Source organism: Rhamphochromis sp. 'chilingali' (assembly GCF_963969265.1).
Source record: "Rhamphochromis sp. 'chilingali' genome assembly, chromosome: 15".
Taxonomy (NCBI): domain Eukaryota; kingdom Metazoa; phylum Chordata; class Actinopteri; order Cichliformes; family Cichlidae; genus Rhamphochromis; species Rhamphochromis sp. 'chilingali'.
This window is the reverse complement of record NC_137942.1, coordinates 10,445,224-10,470,617: the sequence shown is the minus strand read 5'-3', so window position 1 is coordinate 10,470,617 and position 25,394 is coordinate 10,445,224. Positions and strand designations below refer to the sequence as shown.

At 38.1% G+C, this 25,394-nt stretch overlaps 2 protein-coding genes across 4 annotated transcripts; both read left to right on the top strand.

The window, feature by feature from the left end:
- Window positions 1-534: 534 nt before the first annotated feature.
- Window positions 535-12,081, top strand: igfals (insulin-like growth factor binding protein, acid labile subunit). Its single transcript, XM_080905902.1, has 2 exons — window positions 535-782; window positions 9,853-12,081. The coding sequence occupies exon 2, from the start codon at window positions 9,858-9,860 to the stop codon at window positions 11,592-11,594; it is 1,737 nt and encodes a 578-aa protein (XP_080762028.1). The 5' UTR covers window positions 535-782; window positions 9,853-9,857; the 3' UTR covers window positions 11,595-12,081.
- A 527-nt stretch (window positions 12,082-12,608) lies between these two features.
- LOC308411245 (dynein axonemal assembly factor 8) lies at window positions 12,609-25,288 on the top strand. Of its 3 annotated transcripts, none has more exons than XM_080905108.1 (27): window positions 12,609-13,277; window positions 13,365-13,466; window positions 13,662-13,757; window positions 13,842-13,961; window positions 14,044-14,146; window positions 14,223-14,328; window positions 14,452-14,670; window positions 14,753-14,897; window positions 14,967-15,152; window positions 15,244-15,384; window positions 16,222-16,413; window positions 16,518-16,625; window positions 16,761-16,905; window positions 17,013-17,292; window positions 17,524-17,603; window positions 17,770-17,924; window positions 18,352-18,478; window positions 18,606-18,737; window positions 18,818-18,976; window positions 19,107-19,409; window positions 19,477-19,758; window positions 19,867-19,961; window positions 20,069-20,183; window positions 20,521-20,723; window positions 20,824-20,900; window positions 20,976-21,045; window positions 21,183-25,288. In XM_080905108.1, the coding sequence occupies exons 1-27, from the start codon at window positions 13,191-13,193 to the stop codon at window positions 21,249-21,251; spliced, it is 3,897 nt and encodes a 1,298-aa protein (XP_080761234.1). In that variant the 5' UTR covers window positions 12,609-13,190; the 3' UTR covers window positions 21,252-25,288. The 3 variants fall into 3 exon arrangements, with proteins under 3 accessions (XP_080761234.1, XP_080761235.1, XP_080761233.1); XM_080905107.1 differs by having other exon boundaries at window positions 12,613-13,277; window positions 17,521-17,603; XM_080905109.1 differs by lacking the exon at window positions 13,662-13,757 and having other exon boundaries at window positions 12,612-13,277; window positions 17,521-17,603.
- Window positions 25,289-25,394: the final 106 nt, after the last annotated feature.

Below are 25,394 nucleotides of genomic sequence, written 5' to 3'. Positions count from 1 at the left end.
ATTAAAAAAAACAGCTGATAACTACCTTTTATGAGTCATAAAGTGAGGAAATGTGGGCGATTTCTGTATTTACAGGAAAAATGCGCTTGTGGCATTTAAATGAATACAATTGGTGTTTTTTAAGCAACAGCAATACAGTGAAGGTGTTCTTTGGTTTGATGTACCTGGAGGGCTGAGGCATTTTGAAATATGCTACACTATAGTTAAGTATTTATAGGTTCAGTTTAAAGAGCATTACAATACCAGTAGATGTTTACTGGAGTATTGTTCTCATGACAATTCCTTAATGCAAAGAAGTCATGCAGCATTTCTAATGAAAAGGCAGCTATGTTAATTGAGAAAGGCCAGAAAAGATCACAACACATTCAGCTGTGCTGCAGCCAAGCTAGACGTTAAACGAGGAAGAAATTTCCAATTGCAAAGCAACTTAGCCTAGATTGTTGTGGAGCAAATGAAACAGCACAATCTGAGACTTTCTGAAGGGAGGTACACAGAGATTAGGAATGTGGAGCTCCTCTGAGAGATGCCTAGACAGCAGACAGAGACACAGGGAAGTCTTTCCTCTAGCTCAAGTCAAAAGAAAGGTCATTGTGTTATTTTGGGGATAGGCACAGTTGAGATACTCTGATTACCTCAGAGAAGCAATGCAAAACCTTTGGAGTTTGTGATAACTTGGGTTCATAGTGTTTTACCTTACTAATGAAAGTTGCTTTATTTCAGCTCCTCTACCAAATTCTGGGTGTTGTATTCCTGCACACTGAAGATTTGATTCAATCATAACGGTGAGTGCTGCTGTTTATGTTTTTTGTGCATAAAAGTAAGATAACATAATGATATCAGTGTGAACGTAATAATTGTAAATTCATTAATTTACCTAAAAGTTAAGATTTCACTAAATATGGAATTAACTGTATTATAAATGCATACTTGTGTTGTGCTTTCATGAAGATTTAAATACAGTTTTCTATCAGCCTTCTTCGTTTGTCCTACAGAGACTTACAAGACTTACATGAACCATTTTAGTTCTTTAATCCTCAAAGACCAGATTGCTTTTTCTTTACTCCAGTATTTTAGTGAATGTTCTTGCTTGTCATCTACTAAGAGATTTCAGTCAATCCAAAGAAAAGCATACGTGTGACTGTGAGATAAGTACACCTGGACCTCCTGTGTTGTTTGCGTGTTGGTCCCAAGTCACATATGAAATTCTAAGGAAAGTAAGTTTAAAAGTATTACAGCTTTAAGATTTATATTTGATCGTTTGTTTCCCCACCTGTCCTTCAAACCTTGCTTATCCTTGGACCCAGGAACTGCCAAACCACTCCAGGTCCTTTTGGAATCCTTTTACAGACAGATTCCTTTTATTGTAGGGTCTACCTTACAATATAAAGAACATATAATTTTTTTTATAGTTTGTTACTTCTGAGCTTGAGTTGTTCCTCAGTTTGGGTGCACTTTAAATGGGCCAAGTCATTGCTGTAAAGGTAAAAGAGACACAAAAAGAAGCTTGGACTTTAAAAGTCCCTCTATTTCTGTTCAGCCATGTCTAACAATACCCTCTTGTACTTCAGCTGTAAGCACAGCAATTTTTAAGCATCTACAGAAACCATTTTATTTCTGAAATCTCTCCTTGAATGTACCCATGACACTTAAAAAACAAAAAACAAAATGAAGTCCTTTGGAAGCAATCTACCCTAATTGCATACTTAATAATAAATTGCAAATTATGAATCTAGCAATTATGTAAAATGAGAGTAAATGTAAATGTACATAAACTTAGAGCACTTGAAAATGTGTCTGATCCTCTGCGGAGTGCTTAGTTAATCAAGAAATGGCACAGAGAGGGGAGTGACAACTGAGAGCAAGCTGATGAATTTCAAAGTCCTCTGCAGCTTAATAATATCAGTGACTTTGAAAATGAATGCTTGGGAACCCTTTGGTTCACAAGAAAATTAAACCGGCTCCCAAATTATTCTGCAAGCTCAATCAAGGCATTCATCGATCCATTTTCTTAACCATTATTCCAACGAGGGTTGTAGAGGGGTTGGAACCTTTTTTTTTAGCTAACACTGAGCAAGAGGTGGAGTACACGCCATCACGAATTCTGTAAAATCAGCCAAGGCTACATGCTATTGTGTTTTATTTCATGGTTTACTTTTCCACTTGTACTAAAATTCAAACTTTCCAATAATTTGACATACTACCTTCAACACAACTCAATTCTGAATTGCACGCGGCCCATTAACATATATCTACTTACAAAGCTTTTCTGTCACCTGCAAAGACATCTTGTGTGTCTTTATGAGTTGCTCACAAAATATCATACCTCTCAAATATCTAACCTCATTAATTAAATGCCATTTCATGTACTGTTCAATCTAATGACAATGTAAATGAATGCCTAAATGAAGCAGGTAGTTACAGTAATGCAAAAGCCACCCTTGTCATTTATGTCTAAACTAATATACTGCCGTCACTTTAACACACTGACAAAGCTAGCAATGATATGTACCCCATTTCTGCAAAGTCCTCTGCAGCTTAATAGTATGGACTATTACAAACAAAATAACATATCAGCCAACTTCTATTGATCCACACACTTAGAAAGGGAATTTATTTTGATGATAATTTATATTTTAATTCCCTACAGTTCGCTCTAAGAGTTAAAGAAAACAAAACAAAGATATTTCACTGCATGCATATGAAATAAGAAGGAGAAAAACCGCGTCCCTACACTGCTCATTAACAATAAGTGACAGCAGCCCATTACAGTAACAATTCTCTTTCAGGAGAGAAACAAAGCTAGAAAATTACAGCCCCAATAAAACAAGACGGGAAAAAGCAGCTTTATATTTCTCCAGAGGAGCATAGCAGTTGGCAGAATTCAAAAGGCAGAAACAGAACCCATGTTGTCAGCAAAAACGAGCTCTTCTGCAGTGAAACTACTGTTGGACTAGTTAATAATTCATTTATCCACTGTCTGTAAGGAATTCTGACTGTAAAGTAAATCTGAAGAAAAAGAAGCGCATGTTGCGAGTTTTTACCAATCTAAACTGCTTTGAGATGCTCTTAGTTTTTCCCAGTAATCCCAGAATAACATCTCTTTATCCAGACATTAGGCAATTCAACTGCTGAGGCCCAGTTATTAAAGTTTTAAATAAAGTAGTAATGGATTGTTTTGGAATTAACCTCTTTATTTGATGAGGTGCCACTATTTTGGGGCCTGAAAAAAAGTTCAAATCAATGGGCCGTTTTGGTTGCTTTGTTTCAAGAAAGACCTCAAGGATGGTCTATGGGCTTGTTAATAGTATAAAGACATACTACGTTTCCTTATATGAAGGGCATACTAAGAGTGAGTATATTCACTCTGAAATGATTAGCATGCTGCACAGCTGTATCACAACAAGAAGGTCTTCTGTTCAAATGCACTGGGTTGTTGGAGCCTTCACTGTGCCTGCATGGCTTCTCTCTGGGTACTCCAGACTCTTCCTGCAGTCCCAAAGTATGCAGTTAATGGGGTTAGTTTAACTGGTTGATTGGTGTTGTCCACTGTTGTGAGTGTGAACTGGTTGCCCCTCTCTTTGTTTTAGCTCTGCAATGGAATTGGCAAACAATGTAGAATCTTGCCTTTTACCCTTTAAAGCCCTCTCATGGCTGTATGATAAAAAAAAAGTTCAAATCAATGGGCCGTTTTGGTTGCTTTGTTTCAAGAAAGACCTCAAGGATGGTCTATGGGCTTGTTAATAGTATAAAGACATACTACGTTTCCTTATATGAAGGGCATACTAAGAGTGAGTATATTCACTCTGAAATGATTAGCATGCTGCACAGCTGTATCACAACAAGAAGGTCTTTGTTTTAGCTCTGCAATGGATTGGCAAACAATGTAGAATCTTGCCTTTTACCCTTTAAAGCCCTCTCATGGCTGTATGATAAAGCCAAAGTGATATCTATGTGCTATAAGCTGTCTAAGAAAAGGAACTATTAAAATATTTCCATTGTCCCATAGGCACAGTGTTATTTTTTTTATTATTGACCTACACTTCTATCCACATTTATACACTCTACTGCCTTAAATGTAGAGCAGGAGCTGCGGGCTACAGACTGCTAACACAAAACCAGTTCTATTGTCTTGCCCTGACACACATTTTTGACTTGACCTACGTACAAAGACAGGAGTAGATAGAAAAGCATCTTACGTGTTTTACCACTTCAGGAATATATATTGTTTATAAACTGTAAGACGACCACTGAAGCATCTCAACATTGTTGTTGAAGATTAAATAAAAGGCATGTCAGGAAAGTTTGCAGGACCAATTGAAAGAAGGAAACTGCCACGCGTGAAGGTTTCTTACTGTAGTGTGACAGGTCCAAAGATCTAGTAAATGTCACAATAGCGATGAGGACTTGAACGAGAGAGACAGTGCAAAGAGTTTTTGTTGTTAAGAAGTATGAAGATAAGAATGTAGAATTCTTTTCAAGGATGCAGTACAGGAAATTGTTTGATTCTGGCAGAAAGCTTTGAAAGGCGCCAATTTCACTGTCAATTGGAGAACTGATGTGACATGCACAAACACGCTGCTAAAGTTGCTGAGTAAAGGTAAAGTTTTGGCATTTTTTAGGGAAATGTCTCCTCAAAAAAATGAACATGAACTACCAGAAGACACTCTCCATTAATAATAGCATGTAGGAAAAAAAACACAATCAAGATCGGGTCTGCGGCAACTTTTCAAAGCCAACTTTTAGGAAGCATGCCGAAATTGCAGACAAGCCGACAACTAACATTAGACAAAGGAGATCAATGATATGTCACTATTAATGTTGCTCCACCTGCGTCTGGCCCACAGGCCTCCAAAATTGGACCACAATACAAGTGAACCCACTGCAAATCAAATCCATACCCTTCAAACAGCATTCACCAATGCATTTGAAAGGGAGGTTATTACAAAGTCCTTATAATGTTTGATATGTAGCTTTATTAGTAATATATAAAATAGCTAATATACCTTTATATTTCCATTTTTGGGTTACGCTGGTCACATGAAGTTGCATTTACTCATGTGAAGATAAAAAAAAGGTATAAATGAAGAAAAAAATGAATGAGAGACCTAAATGAAGCTTCAGATTATCTGCATTTCTACAGGGATTCAGGAGCTGCTTTTCTTCCCTCCTCTCAATGAGATCCAGGTCTCTTCCCAGTTGCCTAATTCACACAGACATTAGTGTTTGGTTGTGTCTCTTTCACCTGTCTTCTTCAACTGACATTGTCTAGCTGTTTCAGTTTCATCCTGGATCCCCTGAGCATAGCTAAATGGGCAGGATGACAGTGAGGGGAAAAAAATGAGAGCGTTTCAATGGAGTTTCATTTCAATTCAGAGCTTTTTCTTTGATGATATATAAATTGACATGTGTGATAGCAGTTTACTATAAATCAATTTAACCCTGAAGTAGCCAAACTATTTTTTCACCTTGTCAGGATTCTTGTCTATCACTGCAAAACATTTTCTTTCTTTAATAAATAGAAATAGAAGGGCATCAGGTGTAAAAAAAGCAACAAAAAAAAGCATTTAAATAAAAATAAAAAGCATTTAAATAAAAGCTTTTGCAGCAATAAATCTTTAAGTACTCGAGGTCTGCTAGCCAAGGTTTACTGCAAGGCATTCATTATAATGTTAGATAAAATATACTTGTCGCATCTTGTACATATTGACAACAGTTCTAACCAAAAACCTCATTTGGATTCATGACTCTATCAGACCTCTTACCCCTGATTTTCAGTCTAAGCCTCGTCTAATCTGGTATACATAAACTTTTGTTTCATTTCCCTTCCTTAAGGATGGCTTCTTGACAGCCACCCTTGACATTAGATGGATCAGCTAAAGCCTGTGATTCATCTCTCACGTCATGTGTCTGGTTTCTTGCTTGATCATTTCTATTTCTATGGACATAATCTTCAGATACTGTTCATCTGCTGTACACATTCATTTAGGTCTGATACTTTTCAGCAAATAGCTCTTTAGAAATCACCTTGTTGGTGCAAAAATACAATTTTATATATGTCAGAGTGTGTTATCTTAAACTAAATATATGGGAACAAAGTATATTTTTGTAACAGGCGGCATGTAAAAAAGCATAGATAGGCATTCGATTGGCTATGGCAGCACACATCCAACGGTTACAATGTTACAATAGAAATCTAATCTGGGTCCTCAGCTGCATGATTTGGTCACATCATCACAGTCAATTACCAAAAAATGGCCAGTTCCAGCAGATTCCAGATGTGGACACTGAGTCATTGAATTCTCTTTCCTCCTTGAAAGCAGCAAGTTGACTGTGAGCCCTGGGTGTTATTAATAGCCACTGCAGGGGTGTTGAGGGTCTTTTTACTGTCAAAGGGTGAGGTGGCAGCGCTTTCAGAGCAGTACTGAACCAAAGGCAACTGAACAATGATTTAAACTCAGATAAAACACGTTTCTCTTTTATTAATTTGTTTTTAAAATGTAAAGGGAGGAGTGCAACAATCGACCAGAGGATGGCAGTGTTGACTGTCACTCCATATGAAGCTCTTATATATGTTTATCGTTATGTGTCGCTCCAACTTTAATCAGAGACAAATCAAACAATTTGGGTCACTAAAGTCTCTCCACTTCCCTAATAGCAGATTATAAGAATAAGAAAAGAGATCAGTTATTTAACCTTTCTTTAGTAGTAAAAAGTTATTTCCCTGTTACAGCAACAGAGCACAGAAATGAAAGTGCTCCTTTTGGCTGTTTTCCACTGTGTTATGTGCAACAGATGAGAGCAGCAGGAGGGTCCAACATTATTCATGTCCTGAGGCCCACTACAGCAGCACAGGAGGAGTAATCTTTGGTTTTACAGCTTGTTTTTTTCTTCTTCTTTTGATAGAGCTATTTCTTCACCGAAGTTACTACATTCAGCTGGTTTTTATGTACTTCTCTTAGACTCGTTTTAGAATTCTGGTGGTTTTTGTCTGTCATTGCTTTTCTAAAATGAAGCAGTTAATACCGCACACAGTCTTTTTAGTGTTGGCTTGTCACATAGCGTTTTATGTTTGAAAAGACAACAAGATAAGTTGTGTGGTTTCAAAGGTGAATCAGCTTGGACTGTGAATTGAATACCAGCCAATTAAACAAAAAAACACAGAGAAAAAACAAAGTACTAAAGTCTGAGTCATAATCACTTTAACAAGCACAGCAACAAATTTTCATCTTCACTTGCTAAATAGGCATGTTTAATTGTTTTTTACTGTGATGTTGAAAAAGTGTAGGTCATTGGATGGGATGAGAGTGACTAGATATATGTGTTTTACTGTTAATGATGTACAATAGACAGATAGATGGACAGGCAATGTAGAATAGTATATATTTCCAAAACAGTTAAACCTAATAAAAATCCCTGAAAACCCAGTTCAGTTTAAACTTGTATGATTTCTGTATCCAGATAATGACAAAAGTCTAAGTTAAACAGGCCTAACATAGCTGCAGCAGGATAAGCCTGTGTGTTCATTAGCTACAGTGTATGTGTTCTAATACTTTATCTCTCTAACTGGCAATCTCAATTATTGGCAGAGTAGCAGAATTAATATTAGTTTTAACTCGGATCAGCATCCAGCTGCTTAATTTAGATTGACTTCTTGCTTTCTAGCCAATTTATCTGCTGCTAAACAATTAAAAAAATGTATATAGAGTTATTTGAGAAAATTATTCTTCCTTAAACAAGACAAAGCCCAGTCAAAATACTACAACCACAGCGACAGGCTTTCCCGCTCACTATTAAGATGCCTCTCCTCCACCAAGTGAGCTCATAGCAACCGACCAAGCTGGAAACCTCTGTGTATGCCACAGAAGGAGCCAATCAGAGGTGTTTGTCAGCGATGCAAAAATCAAAGAACAGCTCGCTGCAGCAGCCATTCTCCAAGTTTTTTTTTCTTTTCATGTCATTTAAAAGAAAAAAAAAGAAAGAAATTGACTTCAGAACGAGAAAGCTGCTTTCCACGGTTGATCTAGTGAAGCCTAGAAAGACACAGCAAAATCCATAGATCTGCTTATCGCTGCTGCTCATACTCTATTAAGCATTAACCATTTTGGTTAGTATAGGAAAGGCTTCCACAGATGAAGACAGTGCTGTTTGACCAAGATTAAAACAGCAAACCAGCAGTGCTCTCTACTGGCAAGAGAACGTTTTAATGCTGTTTATCTCTGTACACTCTGCAGCCTTTATCAGAGTTGCAGGCATGACAAAGGTTTCAGTCAGGACACATGATCCTTTCATATGAGAAATATGGAGTGCATTTCTTTTCAGCGTGGGACATAAAAGTATTATTATATACCTAAAAAACGATGTGTAAACTCTAACTTTGTGCCACATGTATTAATCAATACAAATGTCTATTAAAGATCATTTAAAAATGTGTATTTTAGATCAAATATAAAATAAGACTACAATACACACACCAAGCTCCATCTGATTTAGATGAATGCTGGAATAAACATAACTATCACTGATATTAACATATAAATCTGCCAGATGTAATTATCAACAACTGAAGAAGGCTGTGCTGCACATCACGTACACTTCTTAACAGATAATATTTTGCTTATTTGTGGAATGCAGCAGTGGACAATATTTAGCAAATAGTCACTATATATGTAATATAATGTGTCTTCATATTGTTAAAAATTCAGTGTTGGAAAATCACCCAATTAAATTAAATCAAATGAATGAGTAAGCACACAGTACTATCTAGATTTGCTTGGACTTCAGAGCTTTAGCATGGTTCTCTAAAGATCTCAGATATGAGGAAAAAGAGCAAACACAAAGTTAGTCATTACAGCCATTGATAAGGAAATTGACCTCTGGAACTGACCCCATCCTACATTATGAACTTTGTGAATGAAGCATTTCTGGCACTGCTGTCAGTTTCTATGTCACATGCAGCTTTTGTCAAAACACATACATCTTAATTTTTTTCAAATATAACAGCTTTGTTCCAAAAGTATTGTTCAATAACAGATGACAAAATGTTATTGCATATTTAATATGCATATGATGTATGCTTCCAAGTTTAAGTTTGGAAGTGAAATATATGTTCAGTCAGTTTATCCTTAGACAAATGTTCCTTTGATAATGGGTTACCTATAAGCAGGAAAAAAAACAAAAAAAACTGAAAAATGTCATAAATTCAGTCAATGGCTCAGTGCACTGTGTAATCTTATCTCTTTAACACTGTATCTCAGTTAAAATCTACAGTAAATGCACTCAGTGGCATGACTCTGCCAGCCACCTGGGCTGACAATATTTTAGAAAGCTTACAAAGAAATGAGATACATAAAAAGAGAAATTTCAGCACAGCAAAAACCGCAGAGAGGAATGGAAAGTCTAAAATATTCTCATTTTGCAGACTTTGTTATTATTATGCTATTATTATGACACTGAAATGATCAGTATTGATGCTGGGAAGAAAGGTTTAGAAAGCCCAACTGAAAATTCTAAGAAAAAGTACATGAATAAATGTACTTACTAACAACTCTGATGGAAATGAATGGGTTAATGGTGCAGAAAAAGTAGACCTGACCAAAAAAAAAAAAAGAAGCTTGGGGGCTTGGTGGACTTTTCATTCAACATACAGTTGCACAAGGATCAGTCATTCACTATTACACAGGTTGTCTGCCTTAAATCATGACCTCTGAAACTCAAGGTAAATCTTTTCTGGCCTTTAACTATTAACAATTTTATAATTTAATGTTTATTTCTTATTTCTTAACCATATTTTGCATTCTATAATGAATTTATGTATTACATTTTTATATTTACATGTTAATATTCTCTCCACAGCTAGTATGCAAATCACTGCTCTGATGGTAGTCTGGATATTGGGAACATCACTGGTGTTTCCACAGCCAGACACAGCAGCTACAGAGAAGGTGGCTGAAGATCCCATTCCCTGCTCTAAGGTGTGCACCTGTCAATACGATGATTTCATCTCGGAGCTCAACATGTACTGCAGTTTTCACAACTTCACACAAGTACCAACTGACATGCCACCATCCACTTATTCTCTCTGGCTGGATGGCAACCGGTTTACAACGCTCCCAGCCGCAGCTTTTCGGGATTTGACCAACCTGGACTTTTTAAATCTTCAGAATGGCCAGCTGACGACTATTGACCCTCAGGCTTTCAAGGGCCTTGGGTCACTAGCACATATGCACCTTGAGCGGAATCGCCTCCGGGTATTACCAGGTACAGTCTTCCAGAATACACCCAACCTTGCTTCACTTAGTCTGCATAACAACCAACTCAGTCGCATTGAGGAAAGACTGTTTGCAGGACTCTCACAAATGTGGCTTCTTAACCTAGGTTGGAACTCATTAACGGTCTTACCTGAGACAGCTTTCCATGACCTGCAAGGTCTGCGAGAGCTGATACTCGCAGGAAACAGACTTGCTTACTTGCAGCCACAGCTCTTTCAAAACCTTGGTGAGCTCAAAGAGTTAGATTTGACAGGAAATTACCTGAAGGTGATCAAAGCCAACGTGTTTCTTAAACTAACTAAACTGCAAAAGCTTTACCTGGGACAGAATCAGATTTTAACAGTGGTCCCCAGAGCTTTTGCAGGCATGAAGTCACTTAGATGGCTGGATCTGACAAACAATAAAGTGACTTCTCTACATGATGACACCTTCCTTGGCCTGCACAATCTCCATGTACTTCGCCTTTCTCACAACTCTATCACTGGAATTAGGCCTAGAACTTTCCGTGATCTGCAGTACCTAGAAGAACTAAGACTGAGTTACAACAGGATTAGAAATCTGGGGGATAGGATCTTCGAAGATCTTGGCCATTTAGAGGTCCTAGAACTAGAACACAATCAAGTGCAGGAAGCACACGTGGGGGCTTTCACAGGCCTCTCTCATGTGGCTGTCATTAACCTTTCTGGAAGCTGCTTCCGCACTCTTCCAGACCAAATGTTCAAAGGTCTGCCAAGGCTTCACAGCCTACATCTGGACAGAGGCTGCTTAACTAAGATAACAACTCAAGCTTTCAGAGGACTGTCTGGTTTAAGGAGGCTATTTCTGCAACGCAACAATATTTCTGTTGTGGAACACCAGAGTTTTGTGGATATGGTAGGCTTATCGGGACTTGATCTGAGTTCCAACAAGCTGGGTGCTCTCACCACCCATACATTCTCTGGCCTCAAGAATTTGGAGTACTTGCTGTTGTCCAACAATGAGTGTAGACAGTTTTTGCAAAATGGCACAAGGCAGATTCTTCCAAGGCTGCGCTACCTAGACTTGAGAGATAATGCCTTAACAAGCTTGGCCCCAGACTTCTCTGATAATATAGAAAAACTATTACTGTCTGGAAACAGGTGGAAATGTGACTGCAGCAACCTCCCACTTAGAAACTACGCGTTGAGGAAGTCACAGGTGATTCCTCGGCTAGTGGAGACCCACGCAGAAGGTGAAGAGCCTGATACGACAATCACCATATACAACAACATCACATGCACCAGCCCACCTCGCCTAGCAGGTCAGGACTTACGGGATGTGGACGGTGAACACTTCCAAAACTGCTAAGCTGCACTACAAAGACAGTTTTATGGAGCTGGTTGGTTAAAATTCTGCTATCAGCATTAGCATTTCAACATTGTAAATTACTTAAGTTTGATTTGAACATCAAAACTGCAATACTGAAATGTGTTTCATGTTCTTATATAGCTATTAACAGATAAGCTCCTGCCATCTCATGCTTTTACAGAAAATGCTATTTGTTTCTAAACATATCTGGATTCTCTTCAAAGGAAATCCCATGAAAACCAATATTCCTTTTGCTTCATTATATATGTTAAATATGTGGTTGTGGTTGAATGTGATGACAGTTGGCAGATTGTCAACACTAGGAAAAACAAAATGTGATGCAGCAACTTCACAATGCTTTGTGACACATCAATTTATGTTAGTATTAGAGAGCATGATGGAATGTGAAGAGCTCAATTTGTAATACCTTTGCTGAAGTGCTTCATATGGATATGAGTTTGCCTGAGATATTTAATAAAACATTTCAAATGTGCAAATGTGGTTCATTGACTTTTGCTAAAATAGTTATAAAATGATCTGTAACACAGATAACTTAACTTTAGCACAGAACGTATTAAGATTATGATAAGGCCCGACAGTACTTTAATTGCAGTAATTTCAAGCAAAGTAAAATAATAATATTAATAATTATCATCATCATCATCATCATGGGCCTTTGAAATTTGAAGAAATGTTTGAACATGAATAACTCAAAACATTTCACAGATTAAATCCTGGCATTTTCACTGGCCTGGCTTACCACAAAAATGAAACAGGATCTGTAATTTGGAACAAATGCATCAAAAATGTCTGAGTATTGGTTAGTTAAAATTAGAAAAAACATCAAGCAATCCTGTAAAATCGTATGAAGGCCTTGAAATAGTAGGTATAGTATGGCTATGCACAGCACCTGTAGGGGTGTCCAAATTCATAGCCTGCATCCACCTGAGGACCCGGCCTTCGCGGTCTACGTGGGCCGGGTCCTCCGAAGTCCCGGTAGGCCGGAAGTGAGCGGCTGTGAAATTGGACGGTCTAGCCTTCAGTTTTGCGTCATCAGATGTCTCGGTGGAGTTAAATAAACTCAGCCGTCTGCTCCTTTCTGTCTAAAATATAACAGGACACTGGCGTAAATATTCGATCATCTCAGACTTCTGTTTAATCGGTTTTCTGTTTGACGTTTATTCAGCTGTATGAAAACTATAACTTTAAGCAATTTTAGCACGGTAGCTAGCAAACTAGGAAAATTCCTGTTTAAAAGGTCATAAAAGAGTGTTAGCCAGCATAAAAAGAACATTTCCCTATATTTAGAAAAGTTACATCCTGGTGAGCTTACCTGCCCTAACACACACACAACGCAACTTTGGAACACTATGCCAATTTAGTACTTGTTTGCTTTCACATTTTCGCGAAACTTTCGCGTTTCAGTATGGGAATTACTGGCAGCATTTGAAGGCAACACTGTTGTGAAGCTTCTCGTTTCCAATGGTAACCAAGAAGTACCCAGGGACTAGCAATTACACATTCAGCTCAAAGACACACCAACAACACAAAAAACGTTCTTACTTTAAATTAGTTTCTTTTTATACATTGTTATAAATGGATTTTAACCGTTCTTCGTGTTGGAATTCAATTTTGGAGAAAGTTAAACCAAATATTCCTACCATGGACTTTGACCTTTCACCTGTAAGTTGTGTTTTTAAACTTAAATCTTGCTAACGTCCGCTAATAACTATTTATTTACACAATTAATGCCGTTTTAACGTTGTATAGCCAGAGAAAGACGAAATCATCGCCATATATGAAAGACCAGCTGCTCTTTCCCTGAAGCTTCCTGAGGACTTCAACAGTTTTTCAGTAGATGCTGAATTTGAGGTCAGTGAATTTTTTTTTTTTATATTCTTAATGATAGAAAAATCATGAAACCCAAGCAAACGAATGACTGATTATGATGACATGAATGATAATAATAAATACTCAATTTCCCTCTGTTTCTGTGATTCTGATTCTGAATGATCATTGTTATTTCTTATTTTTATTATTTTTATTTGTCTCGTTTCCCTCAATCAGGAGCTCCCAAAACCATTATCTGAAGAGATTTGCAAAACGATGGATGTTAGTGAAACTGTAGAAAGCAGTACATTAGCCTGTGTGGATGATGCTGAGGTGGGATATACTGGTCTGGTTAGAGCACAGCACCATAAAGCCACAGCATTTTAAATGTACTTTGTTTTCTTGTTATCATTAAAGGCGGGTGCTGGTGAGGATAATTCTGAGGTGTTGAATAAAGGAGTCAAGCTGAAGGCCTCTTTAAAACCAGACCTGGAAAATGTGAAATCCTATGATGGTTGCCCTGTTCTCTCACTTGCTGTAAGTTTGAAGAGTAGAAAAACATCATATGAAAGCAGTTATAAACAATGCAAGTAAATATTCTCTAAAAACTTACATTCAGAGCCTTGACCAGTGGGACTTGGATGATGCCCTTAAAAATCTAAAAGAGAACAAGCTGTCTTTGCAACCCCATGTAACAGTGGCACCCCTGAAAACGCATCAAGGTAAGTCATTATGAAACGATTCACTGAGGCTGTAGTGATCGATGACAGGTTTATGAACTGAATCTTTGTTTTGCAGGTGGTGGCACAGACAAGTTGCAGGAGAATATAATGGAGAAATTAGCTGCTTTCTGTAAGAATCAGACTGCGTCTGTGTTAGAACCTGTGAGTCCAGACTCCGACAAGTAAGTCATATCACTGCCCAGGATCCGTGAGCCTTTAAAGATAATATTATTATAATAATCGACCTTTTTCTTGCAGTTGTGCTTGTTTTCTTTATGCTCATGTTGTCATTGCTGTGCTTGCAGGGAAGAGACTGGAAAGAGTATGTTGCTTAAAAAAGTAAGGGAGATGAATAGAAATGAGAATAAATATCCTGATAAACGTATGCGTCATCCAGAGCTCGGCGTGGAAGCAAGCACAGATGTTAAGTCAGAACATCTGTGGGTAGATAAACAATCCGAACCTGAAGTGGAAAGCCCACAAACTGTTTTAGGAAGTTTAGTTAAAGAACCAAAACAGCAGAGGTATGGAGTTTGTTTTGTTTGCCTTTATTTGTATTAACTCTTATAAACAAATATGTTAACCGCGATGATGACGAACTATTAGGGACCAACTGAGACGACGGGTTAAGAAGGCGTCTCACCATGAACAAGCCCAGGAAACTCTTAGGCAGCTGGAAAAACATTGTCCAACCAAATCTGTGTCCGGGAAGCAGCCAGCTGCCGAAATGACTGATGTTCTCTATGAGTTTGTAAGTGTCACTTAATTCAGAGTAAATGCACAGTGCATTTCCCTACACTTACTACTTCCCATTTTTCAGGAAGCATCTCATCAAGAGCCAATCAGCGCACTACCAGCAGGTATTGAAAGTAAGGGCTCCTTGCTGCTGAAAGTCAACCTCTGCAGTCCTGGTGTGATAGAAGACAGAGGACATGGGAAGAGAAAATATCCAGCTGCAACCAAATTGCACATCTATAACACTTTAGTGGCATGGTTTCTGTCTCTGGTTAGTGGACAGTGGCTTCTATCTTCTTATGTTAGCCATACTGTAGTTTGTTTTTTTGAGTTCTTTCCCCTCTGTGTTCATGTTTTGTCAGGTCGGTTCAGAGCCACGTAGCAGTGAAGACAAGATCAGTGCAAAGGTCCCATTCTGGGTTGCAGGACTTCACCAGCTGTGGACAGAAGATGGACTGGCTTTGCATGTTTTAATTGTGGCTCGTCACTGTTATCCAGCAAGGGTACATGCAAAACAAAAGAGGAAGAAATTACACACACAAAAAAACATTTAAACTGCACAAAACTGATCTTTTAAATTCTGATTTGAGCCAATTCAGTCTGTGGCCTAAATCAGACACAGGTCTGTATATAGTTTGCAAAGATTGTAGGTACATCATGAGTTCAGACTGAACAGTAAAATCAGAATCCATGTCACCGGTCTCTAACCTGACCTGAGAGTTGAGTGGAGATGTGCTGGCAGACACAGTTCCTTTTTTGTAATTACCCCCCTGCAACTTTTAGCTAAAACTTTCACCACCAGGATGCAAAATTTTACCAGCGACTCTTACTGCTTTTGAGACTTCTTTGAAGCTAACTTAGTTCCTCAAGAGGCTCTACCCTTTCCCAGATTGGCATTGTAAAATGCTTGTAGAAGTTTTTTTTTAATGCTTTGCCTGCTTAAATAAAGGATAAAGTGACATGGTACTTGGCATGACATGAAAGTATGGCCTGGCTCTAGTTCAGCTGCACAGGCTATCGCTTCAACAAAGTGGTCTGATGTTTTGGATATAAACTCGTTGTGATTATCTTTTCACATTAAAACATTTTTTAGCTATTTTTTTGGAAGGAATTTTATTGTCAGAGTCAAGATTCTCCTTCCTTTAACGGCATCCTGACACCTAATACAGAAGTAATAGCCACTGCATCAGAAACAGTATGTGAAAGCTTTGTTACTGAATGGGCAAACAAACAAAGGGATGTAAACCGTGGCTCAGATTTGAGTGCTAAGGCATGCAGTGTGAATGTAGCCTTTGTCTCATGAATTTGACAGTGACGCAGATCTCATATTTGTTTTCTAGAAACGGGACACAGACGTCTATGCACCTTTCTATAATAATGTCTGCAGGTTCCTCTCTGAGACCTCACTCACTGCAATTACCAGCTGGCTGCCTCACCTTAAAAACCTGTTGGACCAGCGACCCTGCACCTCTCCCATCCACCTCCCTTCATCTTGTTTAAATTGTTTTATCTCTGCCACCTCCAACCAAACGGTGGGTTGCTGCAGGAAGGTTGCTTTAAGACTCCCAACATCAGAGCACTCAGATGTTTTTCCTTCCTGCTCACTGTATTTTGTTTTTTGTTTTTTGTTTTTTAGGTCATAGAGAGGACATTTGGTCTAAGTCCAGGTTTTTACTGGCAGACAGTGGAAACTCGGGATCGTGCTTTTAAGGGGAAAGAGACCACACAGGAGGTGCACACAGAGGTGAGCGGGGTGTCTTTAAAAGTGCTATCTGCAGGAGTAATTGTGCTTTCTTTAACGGCTTTCTTTTGATTGCAGGAAGCACAGAGTCAGAGGAACAGCAGGGACTAAATTTATTTTTACTCGACTTTGTTGTAGGTGTCAGTTGTTCTGGGGTGCAGTGGCTTCTTTCAACATCCTCTTCTAACACACTACACCCTCCAGCTGGTCCTAGACTCAGGACTCGATGTGTGTGGTCTCCGGCTGCTTTATCCACCACAGGAGCTTCTGAGTGAGCGCTTTGGTAGGACATAACTAATACCATCTGTGCTTAAAGTTACTCCACTTGGCCTGGATGCTTGTTTTTTTACTGATTAAAAAAAGCCTTTGAAAACGTCTCCTCTCATTCAGGTAGAACAGCGGGTAGTCTGAGAGACCATGAGCCCTGTCATCCCGTTGTTACTCTAGCAGTCCGAGGTCCTTATGCCCACTCCTTGTTGAAGGACATAACTAGCTCCTTAGATTCTCTGCGGCCTAAAAAGGCAGAAACCACTTCCAGCGATGGTCTACACTGCAGAGATCAAGAACCACCATTCATCTATTCACCCCAACTGGCCAGTCAGGTCCACAGTGAGCTGTGCCTGTGGTTTTCAGGAAGACTGCAGGGAGGAAGTGCACAGGATCACAACAGGTGTGTGGAAAATGTTCTTGAACTATGTCCATGAAGTTTTTTTTTTATCAAATAACTGATTATTGCACATTTTCCACCACCCTGGACAAATTCCAGGGTATTTATTATATTTAATTGATGCCATTAACTGATGGGTGTTGGTGTAATCCTGTGGGGATGACTGGAGCTTATTTTAAAGTGTTACAGTGTGATGTTTTTAGAATCAGCTACCTAACATTTTCTTTTTAGAAGTGTGCCTTCAGATGACAGAGCTGGAGCCATCCTGTCCAATCCAAGCAGATCATCTTCTTTCCTGTGTGCCACAACTAAAGGTATGATAATTCAGCAAGTCCAAACTGTCACAGTAGGGAAAATTTGTCAGTGCTTACCTTTCATTTTTAACTTTTATCATCCTGAGTCAAAGTCCTTGTTTGTATCAAGGATAAAAACATTTTACTTGAGTGGAGCTCCTCTTCTTTCTCTCCCTAATTCGTGTAGCTGATTTCCTCCTCTTGGTGTCACCTGTTGTTCCTCCATGCTGCTATGGCCAAGTGCTGGCTGTATGTGAACGCAGAGGCTTCAGTCTTAGAGGGCTGCAGAGACTGCAGGTTCATAGCCACGGGGCCTCCCTCCTGGGCCTCAGCAGCTTCCAGGTAGAAGAACCAAGACACTCGCTCAGTACACAGAGTCTTAGAGAGAGAAGCTCTAATCAATCAAATCTAAGCAAAAAAGGTTTTGAAAGTGATTGTCTTAGGTCTCAAGAATTATTCCTTCTATCTGTCTCAAAGGTTCATACTGAATTTGGAAAAAGAGCATTCAAATGCAGCTCTTTCCTGCTGGAATCAAATGAATTTAAGGCAGTTCAGGTTTCAAATGTTTTGCTTGAATAACCTGAATAATTAGTCATTATTATTGTACTGCTGTCCTTTGAGTTATTCTTTTTCGTGGTTAAATAAGGGTTAATAATAATAATAAAAATGCTAACAATAATAATAGAAGAGAAATATAATATGACTTTATTTTTACTCATAGGTACAAGTTAATCAGTAAAACATATAATAATATATAATTTGTTGGTAGGCATCTGTGTTCTGCAGTCCACCTGCTTCCACTCCAGATCAAAAAGAGCTAGAGCTGCCCTCTCACTGTCTCGTGTTACTGCTGAGAAAAGAAAATGCATCGCGTCACAGTGTCGGTCTACCATCAGGTCTCAAAATCTGTCTCAACCCTATAACATAATTCATCTCTGTAACGTGAAATGTCAAAATGTGTGTCTTATAATGCTGGAAGTCTTTGCTGTCAACATAATCTCGTCCAACTGTCATATGTTTCAGTGCTAATGAAAGAATTCAAAGCTCAAAAGCTTCTGGGTTACATTCACTCAGGAAAGGATGGTGTTCACACATCAGAGCCAAGCTTGTGTTTCCACACTGTACCGATCAACAAGAACTTATTCCAAAACTTTGGTAAGCAGTTTATGGTCAGTACAGATACGAGAAGACGATCCCGTGCTGTAACTCTCTACTTATATATGTTTTCTTTGTAGTTAGTTGCATGTGGGCAGTGCCAAATCCCTCCAGTGTGATCCTGTCTCATCACAGGTGTTCATTCAGACCTGACATGGAGCAGGTAGTAGTTTTGACTCTGTGTGGGAAGGACTTGACCCAAGGCCTCAGCCTCCTAAACAGAGTGCTGATAGAAGAAGGTAGAAGTATCTGAGAGCACAACTAGCTAAACAAACCTCATTCTGAGTGATTTTTTTTGGCCTCATCACAATTCTTTTAATTACCCTTATTGTTTCTGATTGATTGCAATACTTTTTTTTAATGTTATAGGTGATGAACAACATGCTAGATTTAGGCTCCTCAGCCTGAAGTGGCTTCCTGTGCTGACTCGACTTCAAGCCCAGGAGCTGAGCCCGTATGAGGTGGGAGATCCGCTCTGCTACACCAGCATGGAAACGCTGATGTCTTCTCCAGCTCTAGTGTGTGCTTTGAGAGGATTTGCTGATTTTTCTTCGTTGAGGAAGCTCCTACCACATGACTGTCCTCAAAGCCTGAGTGTCCTCATGTCTCCCACACCTGAAGTGGCCCTCAGACAAGCCTCCCTTTTTTTCTTCGAGCATGAAATGATTCCCGGTAAGTTTGTTGTTCTCTATGAAAGGTGCTCTCAGTGATACATCAGAGCTGCTAACTTTCTGTTCAGACCCACAGATGCTGCTCACCGTGTGCCTGTTGAAACCACGAGCTTGGAATCACAGTCTCACTAAAATAGTCAGCAAACTTCAGCAGAGTGGCCTCACGTTGGTGGGCATACAGGTAGTGACCCATGACAAAAGTGGTGCTACTTCACTGCTGCGTGCAGAAAGTGGGCACAACCTGTGCTCTGGCCCCTCGCTGGCTCTCTGCCTTCAGGGAGAAAATGCTGTGAAGAGGCTGCTGGACATGCTGAGCCAAGAGGACTCTTCAATGTGGATGACCTGTCATGGTACGACCTACTTATAAGCTTCTGTGATCACTACCCTGTATACTCGTACACGAGAACAGGATTACCATGTAAGTATTATGTTTAAAATGTCAGTAACCAACGTTACAGGATCAGGATCGTATCAGCAAGCAATTATGGATGTAAGGAGGTTTTTTCCTGAGGGGCTCTGCTGTACTGAGACCAACACAATGAGACAGGAGCAGGTATGCTTGTTAAACACGGGACATGGGTAACCAGACTTCAAAGCCATCCTATGTTGAATACAAGGGTTGTAATTTTGGCTAAAAAACAGATGATTTGTTTTCCCCAGATACTCAGCTTATGTTCAGACCCATTAGCCTCCGTAGAGCGTCAGCGGAGCTGCACACTGACTCAAGCAGCTCAGGAAAGTCTTTCAGTCTCCTCTGAGTCACGACCAAATGGAGGTTCTGGTGTTTTCTTTAATATTTTATTTAATTATACGGTATTGTTGCTGACAAAACAGAGCTATGAGCACCTATGCCTTTTAATCATAACGCATTAGCCATGTACTCATATTAATGAATCCACATCTCCCCATTATTAAATATGACTCAGTTTAATTGACAACAGTGAACATTGCAGGGTTCACTAGTTATTTTTAAGCAAATATGTCCCTTTAAATGATTTATCTTTTTGGCAGAGGTTCTCTTGGAAAGGATGTTGAAATATGACTCAGTTCCAGGTAACCTTTGTAAGCTGTATGCAAACAAATGTTCTGTTTTGCTTGTTTGTTGGTACTAGGGTCCCTGAAGCACAGGCAAACAACCTGTCTGCTGATACCCTTGAACGCTACACCAGGCAGCCAAGTGCCTTCCCAACTGGAGATAGTGGAGCAGGTGCTGGGATCAGACTGCCATCTAATGGCAGGAAGGATGAGCATCCTAGATGATGAGCAGCAAAAACATATATCAGAGACACTTAAAGCGTCAAGCATAAGGGAGAAGGTGAGGAATGGGACCTTGATACAGGTTTATTTGGACCATAAATTCATGCAGACAGTGCAGTCAGATGCTGACTTTGGCTGTTTTCTTATGCTCTCAAAAGATCAACTCAACTCCTTGTCTCATCGTGGCTCTCCGAAGAGAAAATATCGCAACTGAGTTTGGCCTGATTCTTAAAAGGTATGGAGGAAAAACAAACTTGATAAACGTAGACTTTGTTTATTTATTTTTTTAAATTCTGCATTATTGCAACAGGATTTACAAGGAAAGGCCAGACCTGGAGCAAGTAGGGAAAAGCATTGTCTTCCCAGAAAATGAAAAAGAGGTACACCTGAAAAATATCAACTTTTGATTCTTTTTTATTCTTAATATATTTAAATAAACCACATCCTCAGCAGCTTAATAACCCTAACAATGTGTTAATATACATTTGAAGTTTGTTCATTTTATATTGTTTTCCAGGCTATGCTGCTGATATGCTACCTATTTGATACCTTGTCTTCTGAGAGCTGTGATGTCACTGTGCCATAAACATTCAAATGTGTGCACGTATAAGCATATTTTCCAAAGGTTGCTCCAAAAAGTGCATAGAAATTTATAGCTTTCACTTGTTTTACTTTTTAGATATTGTTCAATAAATATTTATTCAAAAACAGCATTTTGCCTCCTCTGCTAGTCCACTTCCTCTTTAAGGCGCAAAATCTTTTTCTGTCAGTTGTGTTTGAGACAAAAATTAGTCACACTTTTCAGATGAAAAATTATTTTAATTCTCAACATGATAAAAATAATTTTGTGAACTCTGTAAACCATTGCATAACTGTAGTGTAACAATTTAACAAGTGTTAACAAACTAGTAATACACTACAGTAAATATGCGGTACACAATCCTCAATGTAGAAAAGAAACATCTAGTATTCTAAGACTTGCACCTGTTTTTGTGTTCACAACACAAAAATATCAATATATACCAACAGAATAATTTCTACAATTATCAGTATAGAATTTCCTACATATCCATACAGCTCATCACAAAATAAGGGACATATGTTTTAATCTATAATGTCTAAACCCACTTACATTAAGTAAATAGATCCATGAAATGCAGTTTCCTCAGATTTAACATTCTCTAACAAATCACTGTTTTACCCTGAGAAAAATACATTTCTTTCTTTATAGTTATTTTATGATTATGCTAACAAATAGAAACTTGAAAACTTGCATTTGTTTAAGTTCTAATAAATTTTATTGAATAGAAGTTCACAACTAGATGCTACATCATAATCAATTAACTGCGCTCCATAATATCCAGTGACCTATTCATTGAAATTCTAATTTAGAGCAATACATTCAATATTTCAGGGTTTCAATGTTAAAATAACATTTTTACTGAAATTTTCTAAAGTACATGGAACAACCGGCTCCACATTAAGATCATTTACTTTTGACTTTACACTAATATTTCTTTTTTTACTTAATTTGAACAGCTCCATACATGTACAAGATTGCATAAATCTTCTGGCTCCATTTTTATAATGTTAAAAACAAACAAACAAACAAACAAACAAAAAAACAACAAAGAAGACACAACAACTAACAATAATGCAAAATAGATTAAACTATTCCAATGCAGAGCATAATGATACATCTATTACAGTTCATATACAAGATTCTCCCTGTTTGGTGCTTTTCTTTGCAAACTGTTGGGTTTCTGATATCAAATGACAAATCCACATCAGATCTGTGTGTTCAGTGGTCGGGCGTTGCTGTGTTTTCTTGAAGTGCATGGCAAATACAGACGATTATCAGTCAGTTAAAAAAAAAAAAATCTGCTTCATCCTCTTAAACTGGTGAAGCAAACCTCATTAGATTAGCCTTTTTCCTTTCAGCTGAAGTAGGCTGAATGTATGAGACATTTAGCGATCACATTATGGTCCACAAAATACTGTAAGGCACTGAACTTTTGATTCCAATTGAGCAAGTTATATTTTGTCTCTTCAATTAATCCACATTACAGAATTATTAAAAGGCACAGACACATTTGAAAGCGTAATTGGTCCGAGAGAAACAATTAAAGAAATCTGAAGAAATGTAAAGAAAAACCAAGCTGTGCTTCCAAAGAGAACGTTTCATTTCTTCTAGAAATTTTTGGCAGGTAGACTAGTCTCTAGAGAGACTGAGGGTCAGCAACAAATTAAGTGGAATTATGTCTGTATCTGCAATTGATGCGTCACAATTGTCATCTGTCCCCGGGAAAACAACAACTAATTTGGACCACGGCTTTAAGAAACAGAAAACAGAGTCGGATAAAAAGAAAGCACCTTACAGGCCTAGCATAACAGTACACAATGCTATTCATTTCCAAACTGATTTTTATGTAGATAAGCAAAAATCAACAAACAAAATTGACTTCACAACAGTAGTGAAGTTTATATGGCCACTTCAGAAGCACAAATGTCATTCACCTTTGACATTCCTTCACTGTAGACAACAATTAAACTTACACTGAATCCGCGCTTAAGGTCAGCATGTGCTTGCCAGTACTGCACAATGTGCCATAAACGTCAATGTATACTTAATACAAAAATCAAATGTACGAATACACATTTTGTAAGGATCTGACCCATGCATTTATAATCATCTGCCACTCACTATGACAAGCTTTAGATAGAAAAAAGAAAAAAAAAAGATTACTGTTAATGAACATTAACTATTTAAGGTACTAGGTGATTTACTTTTTAAAATCAATTTCACTTTTCATTAATGAAGACAAATGATGAAATGTAGTAGAAAAGAAATAACAATACAGGTCTTTGGTAAAACTACAAAACATGGGCTCAAGTCTGTTACTGTTGTAAGCGAAAGCCACTGGCAAAGTCCTGTTATTGACTCAGGATATACTGAATGAAATATTAATGCAAAACAAATTACAATAAATCCATCTAAAAATAGAATTCCTGCCACTCACAACGCTGTCTCACCTAGAGATTCGGGAAAGACCGAGCTATGCTGACAGCTACAGGGTGATCTGCCCAATACTCGAGTACTTGTCTGAATTCTGTTCAAGGGTAAATTTTCCCCTCACAATACATAATTGGACAGCTACTAGACCACCGCTTTGGTTCATTTTTAGATTTTCCCCACTAGACATCATTAATTTTGTTGGCTTCACAGGCAAAACAAAACAGAACAAAAGGATACTGTGAATTAGCTGCACTGTACACTGCTATCCAGTGTATAGGGGGGTGAGGAAACAAAGCCAACCTTCAATCAATTCAAATAAAAATAAACAAAAAAGGGACCATCTACTGTAGTGCAGGTCCTTGACATCATTTTAAGGATTTACAAAAGTACTGAAACTTAGACTGAAATGAATTTACAAATGAAGAATTCAATTTGAAACAAGAAAAAAAGATTAAGTCAAGTTAGATGCAGAAGACATTATTCCAGGATCTGAAATCTGAGCTGTGGATGCACAACAACATTCAAACATCTAAATGTTTACAAGAAACTACATTAATACCTTTTCCAGTAGCAGCGAAGCTTGCAGAAGTTATTAAGCCTTAACTACACTAAAATAAGTACAAATATTCTGGCAGTGTGACACAGTGCGAACATTTTTTTTTTTCTTTTTTCTCCTTTTGTGTAGCTGGTTAATATATCGCATAACATGCAATACATGAAATGTTTAGCCTGCCTTTTATGCTTTAATATAATCATGAAAATCCTAAAATACCATTAACCTTTCTTGATATTTTTCCTCTGAGTTTCTTAATTGTCATCTGTGTAAATGTAAACAATGCATTTTCCCATTTATAAGTAGCAAAAAGTGTACCTGGAGATGCATGACTTTCTACTGGTTTTAAAGCAAGAATAAAAAGGGTTTTTTTTGTTTGTTTTTTTAAACACAGTAGAAGGTCATCTGAATTACGGGAATCTAAGCACAAACCCAACGCAGAAAATTACTGTGGAAATCTTCATTCACTGCAGAATCATTACAACAAACCCTACTGAACTGTTTAAAAAAAGCATTTTGTATGTTGCCGTATAAATTCATGTGGCCTAACTTTGCATACTCCCAAATCTTAAACTGGAAATCTAAATTCAAAGACTGAAGCTGCACCAAAAGAGCACCACAACCAAGGAATGAGTGGGTGAGTGGGTAGGTGGAGGGGAAGGTTCATTTCTAAGGGCAAAGTCAGGACACAGGCACTGACAATTTTCATATTCAATCATCTTAATACTTAATGGAATTTGGCCAAATACACTGGCATATATTTATATTTACACACATATAGTCATAAACATGTCAATGCCTCTGCAGAATTAAAATACACATTTTGCAGAAAACGCGTGCACAAGCTTTGACTACTTGTGTTTGCGTTGACAATTCTACACATAACCTTTTGAACTAAGGCAAGGCACTTTAGAGTTAGAGGCCGATATGTTCTAGACAAGGTCAAGAGGCTAGATTCCTACAAAAAATAAGAGGAAAAAAAAAAAAAAAAAGTGGGAAAAAAGGAAAGAAAAAAAAAATCCCAGTTTCAGGCTTATAGCAAATACAATACATGCTTCTCTAATGGATAGGCTATATAAATTTCTACAAAACAAAACTGATTGAAAAACAGCCTTAACATGTAGCATGTGCCTTACTGATATTACAGCTGCTGGTTATGC